We start from the raw sequence: 25,844 nt of genomic DNA, 5'->3' as shown, positions 1-25,844 counted from the left end.
ACATTCATACCCATTCTACGAACCGTGGGGTTGAGCGTCTAGCTCATCACCTGCATCCACGGATTCGATCACTTTGTTTGCATTTGTTTGTTCACTTTACCCCTGTTTCCGTTGACAACTCCATACACGTGTACCTATATATTCCCACAAGATTGGCGACATTGTTTGTTTTTCCCCCAGCGACTACCTTCTTCATTCCCCCTTTACTTCGGGCTTGTTGGAACATCATCACAGAGAGATGAGCATTGCATAGTAATGGCGTTGGTGGCAAGGAGCCCCTCTTGATTTGTTCTTTTATGCGAAGCGATGATGGATGGAAAAATGGGATCTTGATCTTCATGTAGTATACTATGAGCCTTCTTCCTTAATATGCATCAGCGCATTAGTCGCGCTATCTTCCGAACACGGTTTCGAGACGTTCACCTGCATGACTACGTGTAACTGTGGTGCTTCCACTGACTGAGGGGGTAACCACTACCGTGGACTCAGATCATAGTTGCTTCGCACAGCCCCGCAAGCTGGCCCCGGGTCCTCTGCCTCCACTTCCCCTTTCGCTATTTTCTCTTCCAGGATTCTTCGTTCCTCGTTGAACCGATCTCTCTCTGCCATACGCTCGTTCTTCGTACTTGGAGGTGGTAAGACACCAGGGAGTGGATTGAACCATTGTCTAGAGAAGATATCAACTTATTGCCACGTCATACAGCAACACTTACTCTTTCGGCGTATTCCTGCCGTCCACGCCACGAAAGCGATCTTCAGTCGTCTGACTCCAGTCGTGTCGATCAAGGTACGCCTTCAACAGGAACGGTGACATGGGCTGTGCATCATAAACCTCTATGCCATTTGGCTCGTCATCCGGTGCTGGCACCCTACGGAGGGTCCTGCAGATGCCGTCACAGCCTATTTGGCGGAAGCACTTGAGATCTGCTGGGCGCTTCATCGTTGCGGAGAACTCGGCGAGCGCAGCTCTGGCCTTGGACGGGTCTGCAGGGCCCGCTTCGTGGACGCCGGTCTTCTATGGATAGGGTTAGGTTTGCCTGTGTTGAACATCTGGTTGATTGGCCTACGCTCTGTTCAGGCGATGATGAACCTTGTACCTGCGGGTGTGAATGAGGTTGTGGTGCAGACATGCTGGTATGTAAGATTATCGATGCTGTTGAACGCAGAGATGAGGGGCGTTGCTGTGCATGTATGTATTATAGCCTGCGTGAACAACTATAATCAGGCTAATGCCAGTGTAATGCTGACCTTACGAAGAAGTTCTAGGCTGCGAGTTGAAGTTATTGCGGCATAGGCGCACAAACGAGGGGAATGTATTGGCTTTATGTGGGCAATGCTTACTTTCTTGCTGAGTATGACGTATATGGCAGTACGGGTAAACTACCTTGTGCATGTTTGCATCAAGTAGCTACCTGATCGCGACGAGACAATGTCATACAAGTATTCGCAAGTTCGCTGGCATGTATACACGAAGATACACTTCCTGTACCAAACTACTTGGCCTTCCTTCCTTGCTCGTCTCGTCTCTTCACTCCCGCAATGAAGCTCTCAGTTGTGATATACGCCAGTGCGACTTTCCTCTTCTCAACAGCCACGCAAGAACAAGTGAGTGCATCTAGAAACACCCACTCATCATGCGTATACTCTTGTACTGAAGCAAACGCTGTAGTCTCTCCGCGAAGTACTCCGATCTCTCAATACCGAAACAAACGGTATGACCATGCTAGGACAAGACGGAGTCCTTCGGCGGTTCAACCCTGCTCACGACACGGTCATGGACTACGTTCAACTCTCGCCACGGCACCTAGCCGAGTACGTCGCAAAGTACCCACCCGAGGCGCGTGAAATGTGGGCGGGCATCGATGGACGCGCACTTACGTCTGAAGCACAGCTGTGGGCTGTCCCGAACGACGTCATGCCCCGAGACCCAAGCGCCTTGGTTACTGTACCGCATACCAGTTCGCTGTTGAAGAAGCAGGAGAACAACTGCCGAATGTGGACCTGTACAGAGGACGATGAGTGCAAGGCTGAACACCCCGGATGCAATTCATGCGATGTATACTATGAGTGTGTTGGGGGATCAGGAAGTTGTTCCAGGCTCGTCAGGTGCGATGATACTTTGCCTCCAGCTAGCATCGAGTGAGCAGCTGAATTTGTTACTCACAACGATGGTATCACTATGTTTAAGTAGCTTTGTCTTCGTGCGGTGTTAGGAGCGTGTATACCTAGGTAGCACCTCATACAAGAAAATATCGAACAGGTCTAGAGCCTACATCGACGTTAGATCTCCTACTTTGCATGTTTTTACGTTAATGTAGGCTGTAACTACAAAAACGTAGGCTGCAGACCTGTTCTAATTTCCCTTAGATTAACGTGGAAGAGTATTGCGAGTATGTTGCACACGTCGATGATCTGGAAAATGCCTTTGATTCGGCCCTGCTTCGCGAAATTGGGTATATACTCGGGACCAAAACAAATTACTTACAGCCAATCTTCTCCTTCCCTCCAAAGAAACGGTGCTTATTACTCCAAAACCCTACTCTCTCCATTCTTCATACCCTGAAAGTGTACATCTTCAAAGACATCCCCATCTTGTGCTCTGGCCTCTTTCAATGCGTCTTCCACTGTCCACACCTTTCGGCGGAGGAACCAACTTATTAGGCCTCCTCCCTTTTTCACCTCGTCATGTGTTGCGACCCAGTACTTTGCTCGGAGTGTGCGTTGTGCGAGGATGCCGTTCTTCGCGCCGAGGTTGAGTTGTTGGGCAGAGGATATAGAGACATCGTGGAGGCCGTGTAGGAAAGCGAGGGTATGTAGTGGTGGGTCAGCTGTAGCGATGGGGCTAAGCGCTTCGTGGGGGATGCCGTGTGGTGTGTAGATTACACATTCCGCTTCTTCGCCGTTGATATTAGACGACAGTTCTTCCGCTCCATCGCCATTTATACTGAGTGTAGAGAGACGCTTCTTAGGCGTCGCTGTCGACAGGAAGGGATGCGTGGCGAAGGTTATTAGGAGCGCGGAATGGAGGTAGAGAGAGTCTCCGGTCGCTGTGAGACGCGATATACTGAGCCATGAGGGGAGCGGCGAGAGACTGTAGTCGTGCCAGTCGGAGTGGTCGGCGAAGGTAGGTGTTGTTATTACGGTGCGGAAATGGTTCCAGGAGGATATAAGGTTGGCTGCTTGCTGTGATGCTTGTTAGCCCAGTACCCTTCGTTTTGTCGTATGAGAACATACCTCTGTTGCGAGCACAGGCACATCACGATGCACCTCTAGAAGCGTCTCTTTATGGCAGTGGTCGGTAAATTCATGGCTAACAGCCACACAGTCCACATAACTCTCCTCGTCCACCTCTTCCACCTTCCTCTTTTTGCCTCTTCCTCTGCCTAGTCGCAATCCTCCAGCCATTATTTCCACCTGTCGTGCCAACTCCTCCACCTCGGCAATACTCTTCACGGCGCTCTCCGTCGCGTGGAATTGCTGGCTGAACCATTTCGCGACATCGCTCTGTCCACCGACGAACCATGGATCTATTAAGACATTGTAGTATACCCGGCTCCCGTGTTTGACGGCGTTCGCTGGACGCGGTATCTGCAGAAGCCAAGACGAATCGGCGTTCAGGTGGTGGAGGATGGGCCGGCGCGTTGCGAGCGCGCGAACGACGGCGTCGCGAATCTCGAGGTGGAGTTGTGACGATGGGTCATCCATGTTTCGAGTGTGTCGTGATATGTTCGCGCTGATTCTGCGGTTGCGCTAGATGGACGCGCCGGATTTGCGCACTTCAGGGCGACATTTGGCGCGTCGAGACGGTGACGATGCGACGAAAAGGCGCTAACGGAGGCTGGGGAAATCGTGGCGATGACGCACGGGCGACATGGAAGGCCCTCGTTGCAGCACTCCATCGTCACAACTTCAGCCTTGCGATATTCGGGCAGCCACCTCACGACTACTTTTGTATCTGTGTCAACGAATCCACTGGGTTGTTCTGATCTCGGAGCGGCGATATGATCACATGGGCCCGGCCATAGGGATGGTTCTCTAATCGAATAAGTCCTCGTCGCCCATCAACTTTACCACAATCTTCGCGCCAGAATTCAGGACGTGAAGGCTTTGTTCCCACCGGAATGACTGTGCAAGTCGGCTTTTCTGGTTTGTTTCTTGGACGTAGCATCTCACGCTCGGTATAACAAAACCACAACTGGTCGCATCCTCCTGGACTTACGGACCACTATTTCGATGATATCTCTAGCTCTTTTACATGTCTAGGATCGAAGACGCGAAAGGACGTCGACCTGAGGTATGGTTGATCGCCCTTTGTGGGAGACTTCCACCTGGAATCATCATATCTATCGTCTGATGGAAGCTTGTAGGCATCATCAGTGTCATTGGTATTGAGTTTGCAAGAGACGGAAAGAACGGGGATGAGCCAAACGATGACTGGTCAATTATTCCAGTCCAATGCCTCAAAGCAACTACATCTCCCTTCCACCAGTCATCTCAAACGCTTATCGCGCTCGACAGCGTTCAGTGCGCAATCCTTTCTACTTTCTGCCGTAAGCCATCATTCTACAAAGGTCTTCCACTGATAACCCTCGATCCTTCTGCCTATCTTGGTTACTGAAGAGAGTGTGGACTCGAGCCGTCTCCTAGTGTGTCTCTTGCTAGTAAACTTGTTGAGTCTGTCTAGACTTGCCGTCCAGCCGATAAACTTCCGCGAATATTGGCTACACCCTAGCATACACAAGTGTTTGCGACAGCCGATGTCAACGAACAGTGTTCATCCAGGCCATCGCATACAGTCATCCCGCTCCATCCACTAGCCGAACAAGTCTCTCAACATGAAAAATCGCTTGGATGAGCAAGTTATAAGCATATCGGCGCCAAATGTCGGTCATTCGTCTCATATCCAGGTATACGAAGCCACCCACAGTGTCTTATCGCAGGATTCGACGAAAGCCATCATGCGCACATTTCACGATGCATGTTCGTGGGTTGACGACGTGAAAGAAATGTTCGCGCGCACTGATACGAGATAGACTATCGATTGCGCGGGAAGACTGCCGAATGCGGCAACGTCGCTGGTAACACGAGTACGGGGTTGCATAGATTGATTGTACGTGCATAAGCGCGTTGTTGGCTCTTTTGCGCCAGCCAGTGCTAGTATCTGAGAAATATTGTGTGAGTAGTTTTGCTGACGTCATTGGGTGCTAGAGTTGTTTGTTGGTGTCGCACATGCTTCGAAATCACTTAACAAAATACTCACGGGGAAAGATGAACAAGCACTTTTGAAGGAGTGACAAAAGTTGGTCATAATTTGTGTCTACTACTACTAAACTCGTACCCGTCGTAACCATTCTATACCAGTTGTTCGTTCAATATAAACAGTTGAAGAGGAAAATCCAAACGCGTGAAAACCATGATAAAGCAGAACTAAAACGCTGGAGCTATACAAGGCGAGGGAATGAAGGCTCTAAGACAGAAGAGCTACAGCAATTGTTTTGCCGTCAAAACACCTAGACCGCCCAAAATCTTTGCTTGATAAGTGAAGAGAAACTGCTCAAGCTACCCGAGTAGCTTAGTAGTGGGGGTAGGCGACGTAGCCGGTGGGCTGGGGGGTCACCTTTGAGGACGAAGGAGTGTTCACGGGGTAGTGAGCCGCCGAGCTTGAAGGGGTGGCAGCGGGGTACTCCTTAGTGGACGACGAGGGGGTAGCAGCTGGGTACTCCTTGGTGGAAGAAGAGGGAGTGACAACTGGGTAGCCCTTGGAGGAAGAGGGGGTGGCAGCCGGGTACTCCTTAGTGGATGACGAAGGGGTAGGGTACTCGGTGGGGTAGGCCTTGGAGGAGGAGGGAGTGTGAATAGGGTAAGGCGCGGACGAAGCACTGTAGTGGGGGATCGAGCTACCGGAGGAAGGGTAGGGAGGCTTGACCTCAGACGAAGGCTTGGGACCAACGGGGTAGGGCTTGGTGGAAGCGGAAGGCTTGGGGCCGACTGGGTAAGGCTTTCCAGAAGACGATGGCTTAGGTGCCTCCGAGTAGTGCTCCGCAGGAGTGGATGGCTTCATACCCTCGGGGTAGGCAGAAGGGGCTGGGCCGGGAGTGTAAGCTCCACCGACAGTGACGGTCTTGGTCTCGACTACGTGCTCAGTCTTGGTGACAGTGACCTGGGCAGGGCACTGAGGAGCGGGAGGGACACCGACAGCGTAGGTTGGCTTAGGGGCCTCGGGAGTTCCAGCGGGGTGAGTCTCAGCGGGGTATGTAGGCTTGGGGGCCTCGGGGGTGCCTGCTGGGTAGGTTGGCTTGGGAGCCTCAGGAGTTCCAGCGGGGTGGGTCTCGGCTGGGTGGGATGGCTTGGGAGCCTCAGGAGTGCCTGCTGGGTACGTGGGCTTGGGAGCCTCAGGAGTTCCAGCAGGGTAAGTGGGCTGGTGGGCCGAAGGAGTCTCAGCTGGGTAAACGGGCATGTCGGATGTGGGCTTCGAGCCGTGGATGGTCGATGTCACGGTGACAGTGTTGTAGGTTGGGGTCAAGTAGGTTGAGTAGATGACGCTGGAGTGCTCTCCGTGGCCAACAGAGGTGCTGCATGGCACCCAGGCTGTGTGGGTGGAGGTGAGCGTGGTCGTGATGTCGCTGTGGGGGTACTCAACAGCCGATGAAGGCTTAGGAGTAGGCTTGACGTAACCAGTTCCGTAGGAAGAAGCGTGGTAGACGGGGGTTGAGGCGCTGTAGGCTGGGTGAGATGCGCTGTAGACAGGCTTGGAGGCACTGTAGATGGGAGTTGAAGCGTGGTAGACCGGAGTGCTCTCGGCAGGCTTGGAAGCACTGTAGACGGGGACAGAAGCGCTGTAGACCGGAGTGGAGGCGTGGTATGCGGACGAGCTCACTGCAGGAGTCGACGCGCTGTAGACCGGGGTGGAGGCGTGGTAAACCGAGCTCTCAGCTGGCTTGGAAGCGCTGTAAATGGGAGTAGACGCGCTGTAGACAGGGGTGGAGGCATGGTAAACCGACGAGCTCTCAGCGGGCTTGGAGGCGCTGTAGGCGGGGACAGACGCGCTGTAGACTGGAGTCGAAGCATGGTATACCGATGAGCTTGCGGCAGGAGTGGATGCGCTGTAAGCGGGAGGGGTGGATGCCTCGTAGACCGGTGTGCTGGCTGGGTAGTGAACCTCACTGCTGGGTGTGGACGCTTCGTACGGCTTGGAAGAGGGAGTCGAGGCGTGGTAAGCACTGGGAGTGGATGCTGCTTCATACGGCTTTGACGAAGTTGGTGCAGGCTGGTATCCAGTGGGGACAACCGCTGAGTAGCCGTATTGAGGCATGGCCAAGGCCGAGCCGACGAGGGTAGCAGCAACGTAAGAGTAACGCATCTTGATGGTATTGCTGATTTGAATCCTAGGTGATTGATCCGGAAGTTGTCGAGATGGTATTAAGTATTAGAAGACTTTTGTGAGTACACCGTAGCGAGTGTTGGTGTAGGAAAACTGTATGAAAGCGAAGGTGATGGTTGGTGGATGAGTATGATAGTTGAGATGGCACGAAAGTTATATACCGTAGTCCCCAGAGTCTATACGCTTCCATGATGGCTGACGTCGATGCCGTCTCCACTTTGTCAACACGAAGTAACATCTCGCCATGTGAAGGGCCCCGCTCTACGTACGAGCTGTCGATAGCGTGAGCAGCCCGACAGTAGCATCAGCGAAAAAAACCGCAGGGGTTGAGCGAGTAGAGGCACAGCCCTACCGCACAGTGATGCCGGCGCTGCCGGGATGAGCGACCGTTGTGGGCTATATTTGCACCACGCTTTGGCTGTTTCCGGACTAGCGCGCGGTTGTCATCCACTCACGGCACCCGGAGCGCGTATCGCATCACCCTCATCTCAGTCCAGCCCATCGTCCGTCAGACCTCAACAACAGCCGTTCGCGACCTTCGCGCATTCGGAGACACTACCGGTGTTGCTACGCTACCCACGTTCCGCTCCCAAAGATAGCCGGCCACGTTCCTGAAGATCCACCAGGGCCGTAGCCTCGGGCGACCCACGAGCCGGAGCCTGAATTTTCCAGATGTCTACTACCAGCCACCGTGGAGGCTATACCTAATCGGGTCTTTGATAACAGACCCTCGGTGATTCGGATGAGTATTGTATTATCGCCTTTCCTCATTGCGCAGTCAATACTTCCTTACTCCATCGCCAGCGACGCCACATATGCTGACTTGCAGTTACGAGATGTCGGCTTTACCCTCCAGGGTTATCTACGCGAAGAACAAGCAATGCGCTGATGGTCTGTGGCGTCCGACCTGGCATGAACGTTGCACCGCTGACCCAAGTCTCTATGCATATGAGCGTCGTCCGTCATACCCACTAGCGAATGCGGCAGAAAACGTTCTATGCCGCGTCCCATGAAGCTATGTGACTGAACCTGCAGTGCTCTGCACGAGTAGAGCCGTGTGCGCACTGACACGAGATGCAAGCGTTGGGTAGGGCGGATGCCTCCCCCTTCCACCACGCTACTCGTATTTTCCAATCGACAGCCACTAGGATCACTACCTCCAGGAATATACCGGGCTATTAGGAAGGCTCGGCTATATAGCATATCAGCCACATACATCACACATCGAATTAGTGCTGGCTGTGCCCACAACTCGACTTGCCTCCGCTCTTTGTTGAATCTGGTGGAAGCTTATTTCTCTCAAGCTTCTCACAGATCATAGCAAGCAGAGTACCTTAGATAATAAAATCCTGCACAGATCTGCAGACTACGCTACGACAACACGAACGAATCGGAAGATCTGGCGTCAATGTAGGCCCCAGAGTTTTCGGTCGTTCCTTGATTGAGCTGGGAGCACGATCAAGATTTCGGTACTTCTGTTACCAGAACATTCGAATGCACCGGCGGATCTTGTCTGGCGCCTCAGCGCTGCCGTGTTGGCCGTTCGCAAACACGGCCGCTGCCATATACGTTTGACTTCGTCTTCATGGCTTGAAGTCCTAGCTGCAAATTCATAATAATGCCCTGGCGAAACGGCGGATTTGCTCAGGCAGCAATCTGTATCCATACCAAATTTGGACGAGAACATCCTGCTGGCCATAAGCTCAAACCGGATGTACATACCAATGTACCTTCACTGAGTTCGCAAGAGGAATATGGCCTGGACGTAATTGTCGTCATGGCGTGGGTAAAATGTCGTGATCATTGTCGACTCAGCGCACTATCATGCGATATTCTGCTGATACGAGCGTCAGCATGGTCATCCCACCGAAGAGTGCCATTATTAGCATCGGATGGCGGTCCAGCCACACTAGGCTATCGCTCTAGATCCAGGTCTCGATACTGACCAGCGCACGGCAACAAGCCGTTGCTGGTGCACAGCTCCCACGAGGAAACTACAGTAAGACTGTCACCACACCAGAGCAGAAACGCGATAAAGGCATTGTAAAATCTGCACTATCATCTCCAGGTGTAGCGAAGCTGTGGAATTAATGCACGTTGGGCTCAGGACATGGCTTGGTTTGGCAGCTTGGCACTATCAAGACTTGGGCTGGTAGCGATGACGATGGGCCCGGTGTCCCCGCGAGAGGCAGAAGCAACAGCCCTGGAGCCTGAGGCTACAACACACTCGCTATCTTCGGAGAAACAGTCACTACCGTTGCAGCATGCCGAGCACACGAGGCACAGACTACTTCTCCAACTTTGCGGCCTTTATTAATCACGAAAGAGGCAGTGACAGTTAACTTGATAAGATTCACCAAAGGTAGGCAGCGCTCAAATTGTCTACTCCTAGCGCCTACATCAGCGTCATTCTGTTAGTCGTCCACATCCATCTCGTTCAAGGAAACTCCTAGCAGGTCTGCTGCTTACATTAAGATTAAAATATGCAAAGTAAGTAATCTAAGGTCAACGTACGCTCTAGGGTGTCAAGTTACGAAGCAGGCGTCGAGGCTATTATCCGCTCAGCTAGGATCTCTACAGCTGCTCCAAGGCTATCCAACACCGCCATAGCCGGGTAATCATGCGCAAGAGCGCACAAGGTCCAGTGAAGGTCATTACACAAAGCTGGTAGTTCATCATAGCGTCCATCGTTCATGCAGCTGAAGATGAACGTGAGACAAGTATGAACTTCAGTCTCGAACGCTTCGAGAAGTGGGGCTGAGGGTATACGCGAGGTTATTGTAGCTGCTGCATGCGGTTCGCAATGGGGCTGAGTGAGTGTGAGATCTGGTGTGCTGTCCCAAACAACATCAGTGAACATATCCTCGCATGTGAGGTGTGGAGGTGAGCTCGGCATCATTGGCGCCTCTAAGCCATGTTCAACGTAGGTCCCTCCTTTTTCGTCTTCGTCATCTGAGAACCCTTGTTGGCGCTCCTCAAGGGGTTTCGCAAAATCCTGGCGATCAGCAAGGCCGATAGAGTCTCCTAAGGAAGACGGGCTAGGCCAAGACAGCTGTTCCTCGTCGACCGTGGACAAAGGTTCAGATGCAGGCACGAGCTGAGTAGCAAGTATCAGCCGTGGAAAGCGACGTTGGTGGTGAGACAGATTGCCGGAATACAGCCCAAACGGTAGACACTTTTGGCGCACAGCTGACTGGCTTTGAAGATTGGGCTGTGGCGGTGTTGGTGGTTGGCCAATACCTGATGTGAAATCAGACCAGAACCTGCTCAGACAGTGGTCATCTCGTAGCGATAGCCGGGACTTGCGGCCTTGATATTCTAGATTGAGGCAGCTGTGTTCCTTCAGCTCAGCTGAGTCGTAATCCTCATCATCGGGGATGTCTCGGTGATTCACCGGACGCGGTCGGTCTTCTTGCATCGATAATAATTGGTTCAAAGCGGTATACGCGACGCATTTGTGCGTTTCAGCATCGACATAAGTTATTTCAGAGTACCGAGGTGGTGACAAACCTGGTTTGTCGTTTGTTTCCGATGTCTCTGAGACATTGTCGCTGTCACACACATCTGAGACATCGTCCAAAGTAGGTGAGTACAGCAGCGGGCCGCATGCGACAAAGGCGTCCATATCTGGTGAAGTCGTAAAGGAAGTGCCTAGAAGGACCGGTGGTTCTTTCATGCTGTTCCCAAAGCCATCTTCCATATCGAACATGTCCACATCAACAAGCTCGTCTATGATCTCAAAAATGTCTTTTGCCGTGGGATACCTCAACGATAGACTGAAGTCGTCGTACTTGTCAGCGAGAACGAAATCTTCTCCTGGCACACAGCGAGTACCTCTCTTGTTGTCCAAACAGGTACACTCGCCATCATGGCAATCGCCAAGGAAGCAAGCAGTTGCGCGATAGAGGTCTTCGACATCGCGGTCGTATTCGACAGTCAAAGAGCAGGTGGTGATGTTACGAAGAGAATCTCGTCCCGGAAGGAATAAATCATTAGTGGCATATCGGAGGACGGGGTCGTGCTCGAGTTGCCAGCGCTCCTGAGTAGCTACATCTCCCTCCGTAGCCGACAGGGATGGGTGCGTCAAAGACCGGCCTGGACGGTTACATGGAATCTCAGGCATGGTATATCGATCTTCGCGAAAGATCGGAGAAGTGTTGAAGTCGGAGGCTACTGATACATGATCGTGTGATTCATGCACTGCCAGGGACGGTTGAAGTTTTAGATCACTGGTATCGAGAAGATCTGGAGCCAGCAAACGTTCCTGACGATGTATCAGCGGAAACGTCGCTATCTCGGGCAAAGAGCCAGTAGTGAACATACTGCGGTCGGCTAGATCTTCGTCGCTGGCATATGGAGTCTCCGCATCGAAGAGCAGCTCCACATACGCAGGAGCCCTGCAGAAAGAAGCGCAGGCCGGCTGCTTGTCCTCTTTGACTGGCTCTAACGTAGTAATAGTCGACATTGTCCGGGTCTTTGCTATCGATGATGGCTCATTGACTCCTCCCGAAACGAAATCGAAGGAATCGAAGCGCTTTAGTGGAGGCGTGTTACATTGCTCGGTTGCTCCAGATTCCCACTGCTCGGCAAAGAGTTCGTCGGCGTCAGTGACTTCTGCGAGGACATCCAGGTAGTCATTTCCGTTTTCCGTCTCCTCTATAACAGATGCAGAGGTATATCTGCGTAAAGGTGTAAGTGACTCAAAGGTCGAAGGCAGTTCAAATTCTTCAAACCGAGGAGGAGTCAGCCGTCTACCGGAGGTGCCTACATGTCGAGGCGTGGCAGAAGAACTCATCGTATTGAGTTTGCCTTGTATAATAGGACGTCGGTGCGAAACTAAATTCGAGACCCTGCTTTCATTGATCACCGGGACCAGGTGCAGGATGGTACTGTGGGCACAAGGATGCTGATGGCGTCGAGGGGCTGAGCAAGCTCTCGAGTCTCATAGAGAGATAAAGGATTAGAGAAAGACAGAGGAGCATCGCGTATACCTCCATTGAACATGTGCATTGTGTAGTCGTCATAAGTGCACAGTGTACAATATTAGTGTTGTTCTTATTAGTACCGCAACATTGTTTTGCGATACTCTTCAGCTATCTCGTTGCGCGCTATGAACCGAAGTGCAGATACAAGCGAAATAAAGATAGTTTGATGCGATATCGATCTCCATGGACGAAAACTAGCGCTGACGATGGTTGCGACAGCAGGGCCTACAAGTTGATTTGCAGCCTCGACGCAGCCTCGACGCAGCCTCGACGCAGCCTCGACGCAGCCTCGACGCAGCCTCGACGGTCACCTTTCCGCCGGAGGCCTTCGTATCCGCAGTGAAAACCTCTACATAGAAGCTCTCGGCAAAGACAATAACTCGAACGAGCGCATCGAGCCGCTCCTTCAAATCGCCCTCAGGAGGGTTTTTGACATCTTGTCAGGTAGCAGAATAGATACGGTAGTGCCAGTGTTCCCTTTCACATCCTGAGACAGCTTCCAGTCCGAGACAGCCACAGTCGCACACCGCTCAACAACGCGATGCAAGGTATTTACACGCCAGCGCAGATGAAGTGCAATACGAGGCTGGAGCCAAGCATATGGCTGGGAAAGTTTTCCTACACTGACGCGTCGCGGTAACTTCTTAGGGAATCTCCACCAATTTGATGCCAAGTGTTGATGAGCTAGGACTGGCTTTGCGCGCCCGGTGTTGTAAGACGTCTCACGTTTGCCAATAGCTAGAGGCTCCAAGTTCACATCTCCGGGCTTCTTCTTCAGCCGCAGAAAAGGCTTTGTAGTTCTTCCTCTTCTCTTGTCTCAGTGTGTGCTTTTCCCAGTCTTTCATCACCTGCAACGTCGCTACGACAAGTGCCGGGTCCACAGTCGTCTGACGTATGTAGACAGATTCATCAGGAACGTAACCTCCGCTTGCGTCGACATGTCCGTCCCAGAAGCAGTGATCTGCCACGATACCACCATACAGCGGATCAGGATTGTTCCCTATCGCAGCGAAGAGCGCATGTCTCAGCGTGTCGTAGCGTGAACCGTGGATGGAGGAAACCTTGGTGCTTGTAACCCACATATATGCACGTCCGTCTGGACCGATGAAACGCAGTGAGTCGTAATTGAGCGCGTGCACGTAAGTTGTCAGAATGGATCTTGCGTTTGGGCCACCTTGGAGTAAGACTTCCGACTTTCGTAAATTGGTCCTGGGGTCCAGCTTCAGTTCGTAAGACCATGTGGTCTGCTGTGCTTTCGGAACCTTCTTCCCCGATTCAGTGGGCTCTTCGGGACACGTCATTATCCACGAGAATTTTGGGCTGCGGAAGCTGCCAGTCGTACTTTTGAATTTGAACGCATATGCCGGTGGAACGGGATTACGTGCATGTTCAGAGGGGCGTATTGTTCGCCATGCACACGACTCTGGCGTGTCCAGCCAGCTGGACCCGGATGACCTTTTGCTTTCCTGGTAAGCATGCAGTGTAGAAACAACAGGTGGAAGGTTCCACTGAGGCGGATACGGTGCTTGGCGGTACTGCTCGAGATACCCTGGCAACGACATTGATTCTAGTGCGACTGATGGGCGTCTGATAGGCTGTTGTAGCCGTTCCACGGGCTGTTGATCCAGCAAGACTGGAATTGGTAAATTTTCAAGCGGTGAATCGAGACCTTTGTCCGGATGCTGCTCTACAACCACTTCCGGTAAGGTGCTGAACAGATTTGGATCTCGCGCTTGTTCGAACGATCCAGGACTCCATGGTTCGGCGGCCGCTCCGACACTTCTCGAATGAGGTCGAAGCGATTGTGCAGAGGGTTGATGCGCTAGAGGTAGAGGCGCAAGCTGGGTGGTCATTGGCGCCATGTTTACTGGTCTCTGGTCGACAAAGGATGAAACGCTTTTTGAATGTAACCGCAAAGCCTGCGCAGATCGCTGCTGATGTAGGAGTGGTGACAGACGCTGGGAGCTGGGCGGCATCATACTGGCAGGGCGTTCCTGTTGGCTTACTGCACTAAGCGATCTCTTTCGAACCCCTTCCACCTCCAAATGCTGCATCCTATGCGCGAGCAGCTCATCTTGCTTCAATTGCTCCTCAGACGTCGTAGTTGGTGGAGCTGGAGGCAAGGGCGCTGGCAGCTCTGCGATAAAAGGCACTGGCGCATCTTCGCTGTAGTGTGGTTGAATATATGATCCTGGGGCAGGTGCATAATGTCCATAGTATGAGTGGTTGGGCGAAGAGGCCTGCGAGTATCGGTTGTATGGGTACACTGGCTGTTGCGGCGGCGACTGCTCGCGCCGATGCGTCTCCCAGCCCTGCCATTGGGGATTAGGAATCGGCGACGACATGGTATTTCCTGCTAAGCTGACGTCCTGAGATGGGCTGCGCAGTAGGGAGTAGGGCTGACGTCTTCAAGTATAGGAAGATCTGCAAGATTTCGCCCCATCCCAAAACATGTTAATCAACACGGGGCGTTGTTGTACAGTACGCGCTATGCGCAACGCGCATTACCCCAGAAAACGGGAACCTTCGGGGAAGATCTCGATGAGAATGTTCAACAGAAGCAGAACATGACTTTGTAAGTAGCAGACTACGCGAAGTTTGTGAGGCAAGCGTAAAGGGCGAGCGTCTGAAGGAGCGAGTGCCTGTTGACTGCAGCCGCGGGCTGCTGGGCGCCTGAAACAACGCCTCAAGCCATGCTGACGGCGGCTGGCTATAGTTGAGGGCGTCCCTCAACCACTGTAACGATGGAGCACCACGACACAACCCTTGGGAATTTCCTGCATACATCGGATTGTTCAATGGCGTGAGACGATGTGCGATTGTGGGTACGCGTGGGTTGCGTCCAATGTTCGGGTCTAAGCGTATCTGGCTTCCAAATTGCGAAGCTGAACAATTGGTCTCGCATCAGACACCTGCAAAAGAGCAACGTTATATCAAATACATTATAATATACAAGTGTAGACACACATCAACTTGCACACAGTCTACCAAGAAGAGCATAGCAGAATGTAAGCGGCAGGCGGCAAGCGTCACGATTCCTGTCATTTCAGTGGTGGGAGAGAGCTGCACGAATAGTTCCTCTATTGAAGAGCGAAGCACTTCACTTCGTCTTGGAAATGCTAACAACGTTTCGCAATGTACCGAAAGGCAGCACGTCCGCGATCCTCTTCTTACTAGCGAACAGCATGACCAATCTATCCAACCCACAACCCCAGCCACCGGTGGGAGGCATACCCCACTCCAGCGCCTCGAGATAACTTTCGTCAATCGCGCCTTCACCCTCGGGGTGGAAATCACGCTGCTGCATGAACTTGCGACGCTGTTCAAACGGAGAGTTTTCCTCTTCGTATGCGTTGACGTATTCGCGGCCATGGATAAACATTTCCACGCGAGATGCAACGCGTTGTCCAGTAGCCTCGTCAAGATACGACTTCGAGAGTGGAGAAAGCGCTTCGGGGTGCTGAGTGATGAACGTGGGATTCTTGCAGAGCGGCTCGATGTATATCTCAGCAAGGGTGTCGAGAAGACGTGGAAGTGTGGGGTTGGGCGGAACGGTGAGTTCAAGGTCGTCAAACAGCTGAAGCAGCTCCTTGGAAGCGTTCGGGGATAACAGATCAGGCAGCTTGCGACTGCAGGCTTGCTCGATGGTGGGTATGAAGGGAAGCTGTGCGAAGGGCTGTGCGAAGTCGATATCTTCCGGCGCCGCTAGGGTAGGGAAGTACGTCGGCCTTAGCGACTCGATCGCAGTATGGAGTCCGTGTACCAGTTGCTCCGTCCTGGCGACGACAGTGGGTAGGGTCGCACCAACTTCGTAGAACTCGCAAGTCGAGAACTCTGGGTTATGCGTGTTGTCGACACCCTCATTTCTGAAGGCGCGTCCGATCTCGAAGATCTTGTCTTGCCCTCCAACAATCAACCGCTTGAGGTTGAGCTCAGGTGCTATCCTAAGCCGTACAGGGGCGTTGGACACTTCATTTGCGACAGTCTCGAAGGGTCGCGCAATGGCACCTCCAGCGTTGACGTCGAACATGGGAGTCTCCACTTCCAGAAACCCACTTTGTATAAAGTATGTGCGCACATAGTCGTAGATCAGCGCTCGCAATCGAAGGACATCGCCAGGCTCGTCGCTCGTGAGCGCGTGGATGTGCGGTCGTCGGGCAAGTGTCTCGGCATCGTCAATCCTCTCTGGGAGGTGGTGAAGGCATGGCGCGAGTATTTGGGGTACATCAAGAGCAAGGACAGAGAGTTGTCCAGTAGATGTCTTCGTAGGGTTGCCTTTGATAGCTATACGGAATCAGAGTCTGATCTGAAGCTAAATGATTTATCTACTTACAAACCCAATCGCCAATTCTGGCGACTTTCTTGAAACTCTTGAAGTTCTCATCCAAGTCATTTCGCGGCGTGAGCTTCTTGAGCTCCACCATGACCTGCAATCGCTGGGTGTCGCGTTCGATATCGAGGAACATCAACTTGGAGCCGAGCAGCCGCACTGAGCGCACCCTTCCTGACATTGTCAGAACCAGACTGGTGCTCATGGGTGGTGCACCCTACCAAACACAGACACGAGGTCCTCCCTTGTCTCCTGGATGCCATTGTACTTGGCGTTGAAGTCGCGTATCGACAAGTTCTGAGCATCCGCAGAGTGAACCAACCTGGGGTGGTAGTCGCCCAACGGCTTTACCTTGCCCAATTGCTCCAGGCGCTTCTGCTTCTCGACGTCATGCGGGCCTGTGTACGCATCGGCAGCTAGGCTCTGAGCAAAGCGCCGCTGAATAGCGAGGTACGCTCGAGCATGCTCCGATTTAACGGAGCGACTAGCCTGGTGAAGGTATGGGCGGAGAAAGCTGAGGACCGCGCGACTCATGGTTCCTTTGTCTTATTAGCTACAAGTCGCTGACAGTGCTTTGTAGCAAGTTGCAATAGAGAGTGGTTCAGTAAAGGGTATGGTGAAGTCAACCGCCCGAGGGCGTCATTCGCAACGGTTCTAAGGTTGTTTTGGATCATCATAGGAAAGGGTGTGAGTAAATTGAGAGCGCTGAACTTACCTTTCTCTGGAACATGCCTGTCATGGCATGCAATGACAAGCAGTGAAGAAGATCAAGGTGAGAGAACTTCACAGCTCGGACGGCAGCCCACCCAGCGCCCGGAGTCTAGCCGTTAAGCGAGCATATAGCGTCCATAAAGCTCTTTAAAGCGTCCGTGCCCATTCACGTGACCTCTAGCGTGCCAAGATCGTCTGGCTACTTATACCGCGCTGTCCCCATCCCCTCCAAGCTCCGAATACTTGTTCGTATTCCCCAACCACCCCCCTACGTTTACGAAGTACACCTGCTAACAACCTTAGACCTTCTTGCGATTACCTAGCTCAAAGATTGGGTTAATCTGAGCGCCTGGTCTGCATCGCACAACGCGGTACTGGGTTCTCACGAGCTTCCTTCGGGAATCTCGGCGGGGCAATTTTTGCTGGTCACACATCTGTGTTGCTTTTTCATTGATGACATTGCTCTATGCAGTGTCTTGAGGAAGAAGATCTTCGCATCGATTTGCTGCATCCATGGTATTGTGTCAGACCAGGTCAACAGTTCCCAAGAAGATGTATCTTTCTACCCTACGTATATATAACGTTCGGTCATCATCTTGAGCCCAGGTAGCAGTCTGGCTGAAGTTTTAAATCTTAAAATTTTGAGGTTTCACCGCGTCAGTCGCTCGGAGTCTCAGTTCACAACTGTGGAATTTACATATACGCGCTAATAATTCATCAGTTCGCCCGCCAGCCTCCTCTGGTATTTCTCAATCACCTCCTGACAACGAACCACCACGCCAGCAGCCAACACGCGCACCCTCTCGTCCTCCTCGCTCCCCGCCCCTAGACCCTCGAAGACCATCCTCACCCAGGCCTGCGTCTCCATCAGCTCCTTGCCTTGCTCCGTAGCCACACGCTCCTTGTTCTCGTTCGTCTCCAACAGCATCAGAAAGCCGAACAAAACCGCGTTCAGGATATTCTTATCCTTACTCGCCAGCCCGCGCACCGACAGTAGCAGATCCCAATACTCGCGCGTCATCTGCGGCAACGCGAGCGTGTTCGGGCCGGACGCGTTAAGCAACAACGACAGAGTCTGCAGAAAGGGTGGGAGAAGGTGAGTAGATGCGTATATCGAGTCGTTGTTCGCGCGAATCTGCAGCCACCAACGGCCCGTGAGTGGGAAGAAGAAGTTATCTGCCACAATCTGCGCAAGCGCGTTAGGTATTGGCTTGTGTCGCTTCTTTTCGACTTCCATGCGCGAAGAGAATGTTCGGACTTTGAGTATGTTCGGGCCGCTGAGCTGATCGGCTGCTTGACTAGCCATAGGCGATAGCATCTCACGCACCATGCTGCTTGAAATCTTGGCTACTGTAGGCGCCTTGTTCTCCTCAGCGTACATCTTGTGAAGGTGTGGCGGAAGCTGTTTGCTAGGAAAGTCGGGCTTTGCAGGCACCAAATCGTCGGTCGATGTGTCCTTCATGCCCGCCAACTCACGCGCCCCGAGGCCGAGAGTCGTGAGCATGGCGATGCGTTGTTGTAGACTGTAGTCACCTGAGAAGAAAGATCGAGCGAACCATTGTGCCATCTGCGCTGGTTTCGCGAGAAGCACAGCAATCAAGGCTTGTTGCCGTTGCTGCGCGAAACCTTCGAGCTCCGAGTTGTCTTGCAATCCCGTAAGCAAGGTGGCTAGTTCTTCGAGATGATCGATGACTTCAGTTCCAAAGTTCGCTTTTCGTCGAATCAATGATGCTGCTGTGGCTAAAGCGAGTTCGTGGCGATCGTAGTTTTCTTGATCACGCAGCCCTGCTATCAGGTCTCGGATGTAGACGGGCGCGGTGGGTTTGTTGCGATTTATAGCCGTTGCATCGTCTGTATCGTCTTCTGGATCCGAGTCTGGCTTTTCGTACACCATCAGATCTGCATCCTCATCCTCGGAGTCAGACAAGACTTCCACAACCCTTGGGCCTTGTATCTCGGTAATTCCAGAAGCATTGGATACCTTGGGAGGCGGCTTGGGCTTCGACTGGACTCTCTTCGTTTTCGCCACGGTGTCCTGTTTAGTCGCAAGATTCGAGACTTCTCCAATCTTATCGTCGACCTCAGTAAGGCGTTGATACCAACCTGCTTCTTCTGCCTCGCTACCCTCCAACTCGAACTTGAGCTGAAGTTCCGGTTTGTCCACCATCTTTGAGATGGCAACACCAACTGCGATACCCAGAAAGCGAGCCCTTGTAGATGCCGCTCCTATGCGATTTGACATGCCATTGACGTGATGTGTAGACTTTGCCATCATGGTGAGGAACATGGGCTGAGAACGCTTTACATAGCCGCTGCATATGGCCAAGGTCTGAGCAAGAGCTGGAGTAAATTAGGGAGGTATAGCGATAGAGTGCAAATACGAAATACCTTCTTGTTGCAGCACAGGTGTGTGCCTGATGTATACTGAATCGCCAAACATCTTTATGAGACCCTCCAGAAGAGTATATAGCTTGTCTAAACGTCGTCAGTCTTGACTATAAATGGGCGTATGATGATCACGGACCCTCGTCTTTGGCCAAAGCAGCTAGAACACTTCGCCTGGCTGATAGGGAGTCATCCAGCGCAGGAACCGTTGACCGCGTAAGTGATGTCACAAGCTGCTCTTTCAGGACGTCATTATCCTTGATGAGCATGGAAAACAGAGCGGCGGCAGATGATATGGTGACAGAGGTTGGAACGGGGGCGTCGTCTTTACTAATAGCTTCCGTAGAGAAATACTTCTTGACCACGAATGCGACTACAGCGTTGAGATACTTCCGTTGCTCGAACGTTTTCATCTGGGACAAGAGATGGGTCAGGCGCTCAATGGTCCCGCTATCAATCAATGTCGGAATAAGGGCGCTCATGATGTGATCTGTATTGTCAGTATGTAGCAACAGACCTTGACGGAGTTTTGACGTACCGGTGTAACCCAATCCAAGCGATTTCGAACATAACTCAACAATGGCGGCAAGATACTCCTCGTTGTTTGAGTTGCGCGCGAGCGAGATGGCGATGTTGCGTCCCAGCCACGCTGCATACTGCTTGCCATCCGCGACCCAATTTGCGTCTTGGGGGGGCTCATCACTCTTCTTGAGCACATCTTCGGCTTCCGCTGCCATTGATAGTAATCGACCGGAAGCAACTTGTGTGATGTACTCTCTCCATATGAGTTTTCTCTGTGTTGGGTTCTTCCCAAACGCTAGAACGTCTTGCAACACGAGATGGGATATTTCATCGCGGCTTAACACCAGACTTAAGACTTGGAGTGCATCCGCAATGTGCTCAGCTGTGTTTCTCGCTTCGCCAGGTGCCTTCTTTTGGTGACTATCTGCAACTAGCGATCGAAGCCTCGTGTTAAGATGTCCAAGACATGTTGGGTTTCGAAGTATTTTCTCGAGCTTTGGAACTTCGTCGGCGCCCTTGATAGTTCTCCAGTAGTTCGGAATGGTATCGTTGATGAGTTGATGCGCGATGCTTGCGTTTAGTGGTTCTGGTAGTAGGAGGCTGAACCCTTCACTGGTAAGATAGCTCAGAACGGCATTCACGGTGTTGCGGCTGGGTTGGTTCTTGAGTGCCTCAAGTGCTGATTCTGTGGAGTTGATGGAAACAACATCATCTTGTATGCTCAAGCTCTTGACTTCCTGAAGGAGAGGTTCTTCTTTTTTGACTTTCCTGGTGGATACGGCCGTGAGAAAGTCGGCCATGGCGTTTAGAAAAGGTATTCAGGCGTGTATACCCACACCAACCCAACGGAAATTCGAGTCGTTGTCCCTGCTTTATTCGTGATCAATGCGAAAGGCAGACGCTCAGTGGACCTTACCCAATCGGTGTTTCCTTCCCCATGCGAGGGCCCACAGACTAGCGTCTTGGCAGACCGTCTACGCTCTGATGCCTACAACCACCGTTTGCTGCGCTTGACTCTGCCAACAATCATTCTCCACACATTTCTACAGGATGGCTGTCAGCATCGATAACATGAGTGCGGCATCGACAAGCAGCCCGCGAGCGAGATGGTAAGCTGGATAATGAGAAAGGTCAGAGCTCTTGACTGATAGCATGTAATAGGAAGTACCTGGACAACTTCCTTACTCGCAAGGGCCCATTCACAGATGATGAAGCCTTCATGGCCGGCGAACAAGTTATCGAGTATTTGAGTAATCTCAAGGTTCTGTAGGAATATCACGTTTCCGAAGCGCAGGGTCTCATAGCTAACCATTTGCAGCGTCATGTACGTTTATACCAATACTCGACGATAATGCACGACCGCCCCTCATGTCGCGTCTTTACTAACTATTCTTTTAGCGGAGCTGGTGGTCTAGGTTGTGAAATCCTCAAGAATCTTGCCCTATCCGGATTCAAAGACATTCACGTTATCGATATGGACACCATTGACGTCAGCAACCTGAACCGACAATTCCTATTCCGCGCCTCGGATGTGGGAAAATACAAGGCCGAAACAGCTGCTGCTTTCGTCGAGAAGCGTGTTAAGGGCGTCAAGATCACTCCCTACTGTGGCAAAATCCAGGACAAGGACGAAAGCTACTACATGCAATTCGGTCTCATCGTATGCGGTCTGGATTCCATAGAAGCGAGACGATGGATCAACGCAACTTTGGTGGGGATGGTGGATGAGAATGACCCGGATTCGATGAAGCCGTTAATCGACGGAGGAACAGAGGGTTTCAAGGGCCAAGCACGTGTCATCTTCCCAACCATGACCTCATGCATCGAGTGCCAACTGGACATGCACGCTCCTCGCGCGGCAGTCCCTCTTTGCACACTTGCTACTATTCCACGTCAACCACAACATTGTATCGAATGGGCTCATATCATCGCCTGGGACGAGGAGCGCAAAGATATAACTCTCGACACCGACGACCCGGAGCACATCACCTGGCTGTTCAACAAGGCTTCCGCTCGTGCCAAGGAGTTCAACATCGAAGGCGTTACCTACAGCATGACGCAAGGTGTCGTTAAGAACATTATTCCGGCCATCGCGAGTACGAACGCCATTGTAGCAGCCAGTTGCTGCAACGAAGCGTTTAAGGTGGCGACAAACACGGCTCCTTTCATGGGTTTCCCCGGTACAGACAACTACATGATGTATACTGGCGATGACTCCGTCTACACATATACATTTGAGCACCAGAAGAAAGATGACTGTCCCGTCTGTGGCGCTGGTAACATTGCTCGTCCTCTCCAAGTTCTTCCCGGTATCACGCTGCAGGAGTTCATTGAGGGACTGGCAGAGCGACCAGAAGCGTATGTACCCCAATACTGATGTCATATCCCAAACTCTGTCCACAGTATACTGACCTACCCAGTCAACTCAAGAAGCCCTCCATTCGTACAGGCGAGAAATCACTCTACATGCAGCTCGCAGGTCTCGAAGAACAGACCCGACCCAATCTAGAGAAGAAGATGATCGACCTGGTGGAAGAGGGAGAGGAGCTGCTCATCACGGATAGGAGCTTCCCCACCCAGTTCAAGTACAAGGTCGTATGGGCATCCAAGTAGGTATCGGGGCTCAGTCACATTGAGCTACCTGATAGGGTGAAGCCGGCGGTATGATCCTGCGTGACACATCGTGCCAGTCAGAGCAACGTAAATATGCAGCACAACATGTAAATCGATGCCATGCCACGAAAATGACAATCGCACAGTATGCTATCACGTGTCTTTGGTGTCCGTAAATGTACAGCTACAATACAGATATCCATGGCCCTTTATTGTACAACAGCCTGCTTCTTCTCTGCACCGCTGACCTCGACTGGTCCTTCCTCCTCAAGTATCTCCTGCCCAAACGGCTCCGCATCTCCATCAAGCACCCTGCGAACCTTCAGCGTTGCCTCGGCTCCAAACATGCCCACAACGCCAATCCTCCTCTCCAAAGGTCCCCAAATCTTGACTGGTGGCGCCTCGCCCTTGAACAGCTCCCGTCCAGCGTATATCAGCTCATTGGCCGCAAAACTGCCCTTGGCGTACTTGGGCTCATAAGTCACGCGATCCCACTCCTTCCTTTGCAGGCGCAGGAGCTGCTGCTTCATGCTATCCGAGACAGTATCGCCAAGCCTGATGTCGGCGAGTTTGGTGCCCATCCTTTCGTCGCCGCCGGCTTTCCTCTCGCGCTTCTTAGGGCCTCCTCCGCTGCCCTTGTTACCTGCCGCACCGGCGCGGCCTTTTCCACCTGGTCCTGGTCTACCGCCTTCTCGGCCACGTAGATTGGGCCCACGCAGGTTGGGTCCTCGTGGACCACCAGGCCCGCGAGCAGGGCCGTCGACCTTTTCGCGGGTTATACGCAGGGTGGAGGGGGCGCGGACCATCTGGCCTTGGGGAGGGGTGGAGCCGCGGGTCGTCGTTGGGCGTGCTGTGTTGCGGGCGAAGCGGGGGGTCGCGTCTGGCTGCGCATCGGCGGGGGCATTGTTTTCGGGGATGAAGCCGTCCTTGTTGGCTTGAGGAGAAGGCGAGCCCGGACTGCGTCGTGCCGTTTGGCCGCTGGGGAAAGAGCCTCGTGCGAGTGCGCCGGGCTGGATGCGGCGATTCTGGAGCGACGTGATTTGCTTGAGAGCCGTCGCTTGCCGGGCTTTGCGGGTATTTGGCGCTGAACATGTATCAGCATTGACTTGACAGGGCCATTGAGCGTCTTCAAGGCGTACGGTGGGCTGGAGATGTTGCATCGCTGGGTTGCTCTTCCAGTCTCTTCGCGGTGCTGTGGAGTGCCCTCGCTGAGCATTTGGGCAGAGTCGATACATCTGCTACTAATGAGCGCCTCAAAGCGCCCATTGAAGGGCACATGTGTCGCTGGGCCATGCTGTGTGGATGGCTGCATTCGGCACCGTCACTCCAAACTCCAAAAGTTCAAGATCGCGATGTCTTGGCAGACAGGGATCTTGCCCGCTGGGCCTCCGCACCACGTGCTCCGCTCTCACTCCGCCGACAAAGGGCGCAGTGACAGTTCCGCGACACATTCATTGTACTCCAGTCATCTCGTCTCAAAAGAGCTAAGCTTTGTTTTGAAAACACGTTCTTCGTGTCGCGTGCGCGTGACTGTAACTCCAATTCAACGACATCCACGACCCTTTCATCGCAACTCATCTACACCACCTTCAACCCGACTCTTCGGTTGCCACTCTTTTGGGCTCCTTTACACAAACTGTAGTCATTCTTTGAACATACTGTTGCATCCCACCTCAACTGCAGTCTACCTCAACGGCGCATCATTTAAAACCGGGATAACATCAACAACAAACACACATCATCACTTCCGTCAGCCTCTCCTTGAGACATAGCCTTCTATACAGACCTGTTGCGTGCTACTTCAAGCGTACCCGCATATCTTTCCACACTCTCAATCCACAACCCAAAATCATCGCTATGCTCCGACGCACACCCACCACCATTACCCTGACCCAGGCGGACATCGAGCAGTGGGAAGCTAGTCGCCAACGCAAACTCCACGAGGCCCAGCAGAAGCTCGAAGCTGAGATCGCTGCGAATGAATCCAATGCCGTATACAAACCCAAGGAGTCCAAGCAGAAGTCTACCAAGGACCGTATCATGGGTGGCACTGGAAAAGGCTACTGAAGAACCCTGCCCACTCCATCTAACGACCATCGACGTCTTCACGACTCATTTTACTGCGTTCTCCTCGACTCTTGGTTCTCTGCGACACTTTAAAATGCAGTGTATTCGCATCCGACCTGTTTGCGAGTAACGACTCCTCTGGCATCATCTTGTATCACCACTCTTTTGGAATTTCTCCGTGGCGCGTTTTGGCAGACATCTACGGCTTTTCTCTACGGCCATCGGTTGGTACGCTGGCATTGCCTGGAAGCGACTATAACGTATGCCTACTCACACGCGGCAGGCTACCCACGCATGTCAGAGTAGTTGTGACAAGAATCTGGGGAACTGGGGAAATGTTAGGCTATGTTTGAGTCGGAGAACTGTTCTCTTTGTATCTATGTATGTACCTGATAAACGAGGTAGTGGTTTTCGCACTGTAGTCGATGTAAAGCAGATCAAAAAGCTCTAAAGCGTCGTTTGCTTCTTTGGGGTTTGTAGTGGTCAGAGGGAGCTGAATGTACACAAGGTTCCTAAATTTTCGTATTTGTTGATACATGTAGATGTGACATTTCTTGTACAAGTTTGCCAAGTTTTCCAGTGCAGAGTGACAGTGACGATAACCATGTGGTTGGCATTACTAAAGGTCGTTGTACTCGATGAATGACGGACGATCATACGCCAGCCACATCACAGTACCAAATTGCTTTTCTTCTGAGAAAACCTCCGAATGAACCAATGACATACTCCAGCGTCAACGTTACCAATAGTATCAACGAGGCGTGCCGTCCCGGAACGTCGAGACCCTTCCGGTGGGCCACGACTTGCTTTTGCGGCAACACGGGCGGTCACTTCTGCACACCGATCTTTC

General features: G+C 52.4%; 8 protein-coding genes across 8 annotated transcripts; 2 read left to right on the top strand and 6 right to left on the bottom strand.

Moving 5' to 3' along the window:
* Window positions 1-709: 709 nt before the first annotated feature.
* On the bottom strand, window positions 710-1,130 carry J4E84_010721 (uncharacterized protein; the record flags this gene model as incomplete). Its single annotated transcript, XM_049393276.1, has 2 exons — window positions 710-1,015; window positions 1,098-1,130. The coding sequence occupies 2 exons, from the start codon at window positions 1,128-1,130 to the stop codon at window positions 710-712; spliced, it is 339 nt and encodes a 112-aa protein (XP_049239000.1).
* Window positions 1,131-2,523: 1,393 nt separating this feature from the next.
* On the bottom strand, window positions 2,524-3,705 carry J4E84_010720 (uncharacterized protein; the record flags this gene model as incomplete). The annotated part of the gene is made up of 2 exons (XM_049393275.1): window positions 2,524-3,183; window positions 3,235-3,705. 2 exons carry the CDS (start codon window positions 3,703-3,705, stop codon window positions 2,524-2,526), a joined length of 1,131 nt encoding a protein of 376 aa, XP_049238999.1.
* Window positions 3,706-5,572: 1,867 nt separating this feature from the next.
* On the bottom strand, window positions 5,573-7,360 carry J4E84_010719 (uncharacterized protein; the record flags this gene model as incomplete). Its single annotated transcript, XM_049393274.1, has 1 exon — window positions 5,573-7,360. One exon carries the CDS (start codon window positions 7,358-7,360, stop codon window positions 5,573-5,575), a length of 1,788 nt encoding a protein of 595 aa, XP_049238998.1.
* An 8,106-nt stretch (window positions 7,361-15,466) lies between these two features.
* Window positions 15,467-17,230, bottom strand: J4E84_010718 (uncharacterized protein; the record flags this gene model as incomplete). Its single annotated transcript, XM_049393273.1, has 3 exons — window positions 15,467-16,650; window positions 16,700-16,870; window positions 16,918-17,230. The coding sequence occupies 3 exons, from the start codon at window positions 17,228-17,230 to the stop codon at window positions 15,467-15,469; spliced, it is 1,668 nt and encodes a 555-aa protein (XP_049238997.1).
* Window positions 17,231-18,113: 883 nt separating this feature from the next.
* J4E84_010717 (uncharacterized protein) lies at window positions 18,114-21,114 on the bottom strand (the record flags this gene model as incomplete). Its single annotated transcript, XM_049393272.1, has 4 exons — window positions 18,114-19,747; window positions 19,796-19,882; window positions 19,932-20,282; window positions 20,331-21,114. The coding sequence occupies 4 exons, from the start codon at window positions 21,112-21,114 to the stop codon at window positions 18,114-18,116; spliced, it is 2,856 nt and encodes a 951-aa protein (XP_049238996.1).
* A 250-nt stretch (window positions 21,115-21,364) lies between these two features.
* J4E84_010716 (uncharacterized protein) lies at window positions 21,365-22,927 on the top strand (the record flags this gene model as incomplete). Its single annotated transcript, XM_049393271.1, has 5 exons — window positions 21,365-21,423; window positions 21,476-21,580; window positions 21,633-21,638; window positions 21,713-22,672; window positions 22,735-22,927. 5 exons carry the CDS (start codon window positions 21,365-21,367, stop codon window positions 22,925-22,927), a joined length of 1,323 nt encoding a protein of 440 aa, XP_049238995.1.
* A 209-nt stretch (window positions 22,928-23,136) lies between these two features.
* Window positions 23,137-24,087, bottom strand: J4E84_010715 (uncharacterized protein; the record flags this gene model as incomplete). The annotated part of the gene is made up of 1 exon (XM_049393270.1): window positions 23,137-24,087. One exon carries the CDS (start codon window positions 24,085-24,087, stop codon window positions 23,137-23,139), a length of 951 nt encoding a protein of 316 aa, XP_049238994.1.
* A 697-nt stretch (window positions 24,088-24,784) lies between these two features.
* Window positions 24,785-24,994, top strand: J4E84_010714 (uncharacterized protein; the record flags this gene model as incomplete). The annotated part of the gene is made up of 1 exon (XM_049393269.1): window positions 24,785-24,994. One exon carries the CDS (start codon window positions 24,785-24,787, stop codon window positions 24,992-24,994), a length of 210 nt encoding a protein of 69 aa, XP_049238993.1.
* Window positions 24,995-25,844: the final 850 nt, after the last annotated feature.

Source organism: Alternaria hordeiaustralica, assembly GCF_023758085.1.
Source record: "Alternaria hordeiaustralica strain BMP 2776 chromosome Unknown scaffold_45, whole genome shotgun sequence".
Taxonomy (NCBI): domain Eukaryota; kingdom Fungi; phylum Ascomycota; class Dothideomycetes; order Pleosporales; family Pleosporaceae; genus Alternaria; species Alternaria hordeiaustralica.
The sequence above is the reverse complement of the archived record's forward strand: the minus strand, read 5'-3'. Positions and strand labels throughout refer to the sequence as shown.